This window comes from Phymastichus coffea, unplaced genomic scaffold (genome assembly GCF_024137745.1).
Source record: "Phymastichus coffea isolate CEN01 unplaced genomic scaffold, Cenicafe_Pcof_1.1 PCOF00051, whole genome shotgun sequence".
Lineage (NCBI taxonomy): Eukaryota > Metazoa > Arthropoda > Insecta > Hymenoptera > Eulophidae > Phymastichus > Phymastichus coffea.
This window is the reverse complement of record NW_026706862.1, coordinates 216,579-220,075: the sequence shown is the minus strand read 5'-3', so window position 1 is coordinate 220,075 and position 3,497 is coordinate 216,579. Positions and strand designations below refer to the sequence as shown.

The 3,497-nt window shown below is 38.0% G+C and overlaps 1 protein-coding gene across 1 annotated transcript; it reads right to left on the bottom strand.

Moving 5' to 3' along the window:
• Nucleotides 1–1,955: 1,955 nt before the first annotated feature.
• On the bottom strand, nucleotides 1,956–2,448 carry LOC131665446 (uncharacterized). The gene is made up of 2 exons (XM_058937326.1): nucleotides 2,144–2,448; nucleotides 1,956–2,067 (listed from the first exon to the last, which is right to left on the bottom strand). The coding sequence occupies exons 1-2, from the start codon at nucleotides 2,446–2,448 to the stop codon at nucleotides 2,004–2,006; spliced, it is 369 nt and encodes a 122-aa protein (XP_058793309.1). The 3' UTR covers nucleotides 1,956–2,003.
• Nucleotides 2,449–3,497: the final 1,049 nt, after the last annotated feature.

The following is a 3,497-nucleotide window of genomic DNA, read 5'->3' as shown; positions in this document are numbered from 1 at the left end:
TACTACTGATACCATTGACTCTACGAGTACGCTTACGCGGCTATGTTCTTCCAGTGCGCTTACTGCTAAGACCCTTTAACGTGCGCACGTCAAATCTCTCTCGCGGCTATGTTATATTTTACGCTTATACCGCTAAGTCCTCTTAGAGAGTGCACGCACACATACACACTTCCGACCACGTGTTGCCGACTGGAAAGAAAAGCACCAAAACTTGACTGGAAAGTGCAGCGGAAAAGCGGTATATGCAGATCCGTTACACTCCCAGACACTGACACAAACACTCTGGAGATACTGGCACACCTGGGGCGACCAGAAAATTGTCGATGAAGCGACAGCCGGCAATCAGCTGTGTCAGGCTGCTGCGTACCATCGGCGACATCCTGAGCGCCACACACACTGACAATGCTGCCTATCACTGACAATACCCGGAGATACATACACACAACACCCGAGCACACACTTGTATCACACGATGGAAGGGGAACGCTCCAGAAGGCGCTTCAGAGACCGGCAACAGAGCACGAGGTTGACACGCGGGAGCGAAGGCGGCTATCTTGAAGAGAGGTACAGACTTAATGAGAGCGAGTGAGACAGACTGGTCGAAAGCGAGCGAGACAGACTAAACAAGACTGAGCGAGACAGATTAAACAAGAGTGAGCGAGACAGACTAAGCAAGAGCGAGCGAGACAGAGCATATGAAGCGAGCGAACTAAAATAAATACTATACAGATTCCAATGTAAATGCGATGATGAGGGCGCTACGAAAATAAGACCGACTTACAATTATTTTATTCCTACAAATAATTTAGCGATGCGACTTAGACATGGAACATATTAAAATATAAAATTAGAAATACTTTTATGCGGCTTCTAATATCCTTTGAATGTATTAATAAGCGACAAACAATCTAACGAATTAAATTGATAAATTGATTGATGAAATTCGTTACTCGGGCGAAACTCGCTAGTAACGTCACGACCAATCAGCGAATTAGACTAAAATTTGATTTTAGTAAGGGTAGATCTTGCCACTTAGTGGGGGGGTAAATAGCGACGAAAGTAGGAGATAAAATGAGGGCACTGTAATTTTCTAATTTATATATTGACCAATAATGAAATATTCGGACGGCGCTACCGATATCCGAATTAGCATATCGACCAATAATCGGATTTCTGCTCGGAAAGAGGAGAGGAAACATGATCTTTAACCGCGAAAAGCCGTTTCTCGTTCATTTTGCTACTGGATAGTCGAGAGGACAGTTTCGAAGCCGATCTCCCTTGGAATTGTCTTGTATGTGACCTTCATTTTGGACATCAACCGCAGTTAATTCCAAGTAAGTATTGAAAGTGCTGTTTGTCATCGCGTTTAGATAAGAAATAGGCGTAACGTGTTGTAGTTCATTCGCCGAGACACGTGGATCCGTCGCACTATAGGAATTTTCGCCCAACTTTGAACGAAATCAAATAACTCAAGATCTAAAAGGGTTAGAGAAAATCGGGGAACGGCATTTTGAAGCTTTTGTTAAGTAGATTAAGGGAAAAATAGTCCAATTCGAGAAAAAAAAAATTTTGAGCTCCAAATCGAAGGTCAAAACACGAGTTTTTAGGAAAATAAAGCTTTTTTATTTTTTCTAACATACTTACACCATGAAATTTGAAAAAGCAATGCAACAGAAGTGTAGCTCTTGAAAAAACAAGGCAGATAGCATTTTTTGTTTTTTTTTTTACTTCAAGGTCAACGAAGTAATATTCGTCAAATCATCCACTTACCTATCGTGAGTGATTTAATTGACTTAACACAGTTTTTAGTTCTAGTACGGGTTACGAAGCTCTTGATGTGTGGCAAAAGTTCAAGAAACCATTAATAATAATTTGAAAGTCATTAATACGTTGAAGTACACACAGAATTTGAGATAGCTACATTTTTTTACATGAAATAATTTGTTACAAATTCTCGAAACTCGTTGCTCATAAGACTGCGCGCCTGTAATGAACTTATAACCCTATTCATCTTCAGTGTCAGAGTATTCGTCGGAATCTACAATTTCAATTGATGACTTGAGAAGACTGGAAATCATATTTATTCATTCATTTATTGTTTCCATAAAAGTATTGTATCTCTGATTCAATGTTTGATACTCACTTCTCTTGAATATACTTTCGAATATTTGCTGGGATTCCATGTTTTCTGAGAATGGCCTTTCTTCTGATTATTCTCTTCTTTATGCCCATCAGAGATATTGCAGGATCACTCATTTCAATTGCTCTATTGTATAAATCTTGGGTACGATTTTCACGAGAACTTTGACGACAATGATGAGTTGTGTTTGATCTGAAGTATTTATGCCATGATTCCAAACCATCTTCAGCAAAATATGCGATTGGAAGAGGAAAATTTTCTGCTATTTGACATCCATGAATCAATAACTTGTGCGTAGTTGGATTCATTTTTGCCCAGGGGTACAGCGAATAGTATAATTTGTAAGTATCGAAAGTAAAATTTTTCATTTTATCTAAATCGAGTACTTTTTTACTTTTGAATGCGGCAAGAACAGTTGCTATATTTTCGACTAATTTTTCGTCGAGTTCTAAGGCTTCTGCGAACGCTGCTGGATTTCCAAAGCATATCCTAGCTAAATTTCCAGTATTTGTCGTTCCAGTACCTTGGAGCAATTGATCCGCTCGAATCGTTAACTTTTTGTACAAGTTTTCTTTGACAACATTTTCTCTGTCCTTGTATTTATCTGTAAAATAATAGTATTTCATTGCTAGCAATCTGCTTTACAAAACTATTAATCTGTATGTAATCTGGAGAGTGCTAAATGACTCGTGACTTTTTCCATCAATTATAAAGTTTAAGTCATGTTAAACAGTTGAAACGCTGCCCCAAAATATTGAAAACTTATTTATGATAAAAAATACACGTACCTTTGTCTTTGTCGATTCTTTCCCACTGTTGAAAAGGCTTGCGGTAACTCAGATTCATCAAATGCTCAAATGCTTTTATTTGACAGTGTAAAATACCTAATCCGAAATTTAGTGTATCTCCTTTTGATGTAAATTTATTCTTCAAATTACTAAATGTAGATGTTGTGAGCTGACAGCAAGGGCATCTTGACGCAGATGGATTGTTAGTAATAATATTCAAACACTTTCCATCGAACAAAGTAGGGTACACTTCAAACTTGACACGAACTTGTTTTTCATTTGATAAAATGAATTTATGAGCAGTGAGAAATTGTATCTCTTTGATCAACCGATCATACTCGACTTTCACGCTATCAGTAGTTTCTTGTTGATAACAAATTCTCACTGGTCTAAAAAATCTCACACTCATGGGAGTTGGATTTATCCAACTGTGCTCGCCATTTTTCGAGTCAAAAAGCTGAATTACTCCGATGCACGTTACGAATAGTGACAGTTGAGCATTTTTGTTTTCTAATTCTCCATTTTCAAATTTTTGTTGAGGATTTTTATGACCCGAAGAGCTGTCAAAG

Coding starts and splice junctions, on each gene's coding strand:
- LOC131665446 (XM_058937326.1), bottom strand. CDS start 2,448: ATGAATCCAACTACGCACAAGTTATTGATTCATGGATGTCAAATAGCA. Junction 2,068..2,143: donor CGAAAGTATATTCAAGAGAA/GTGAGTATCAAA, acceptor TATGATTTCCAG/TCTTCTCAAGTCATCAATTG.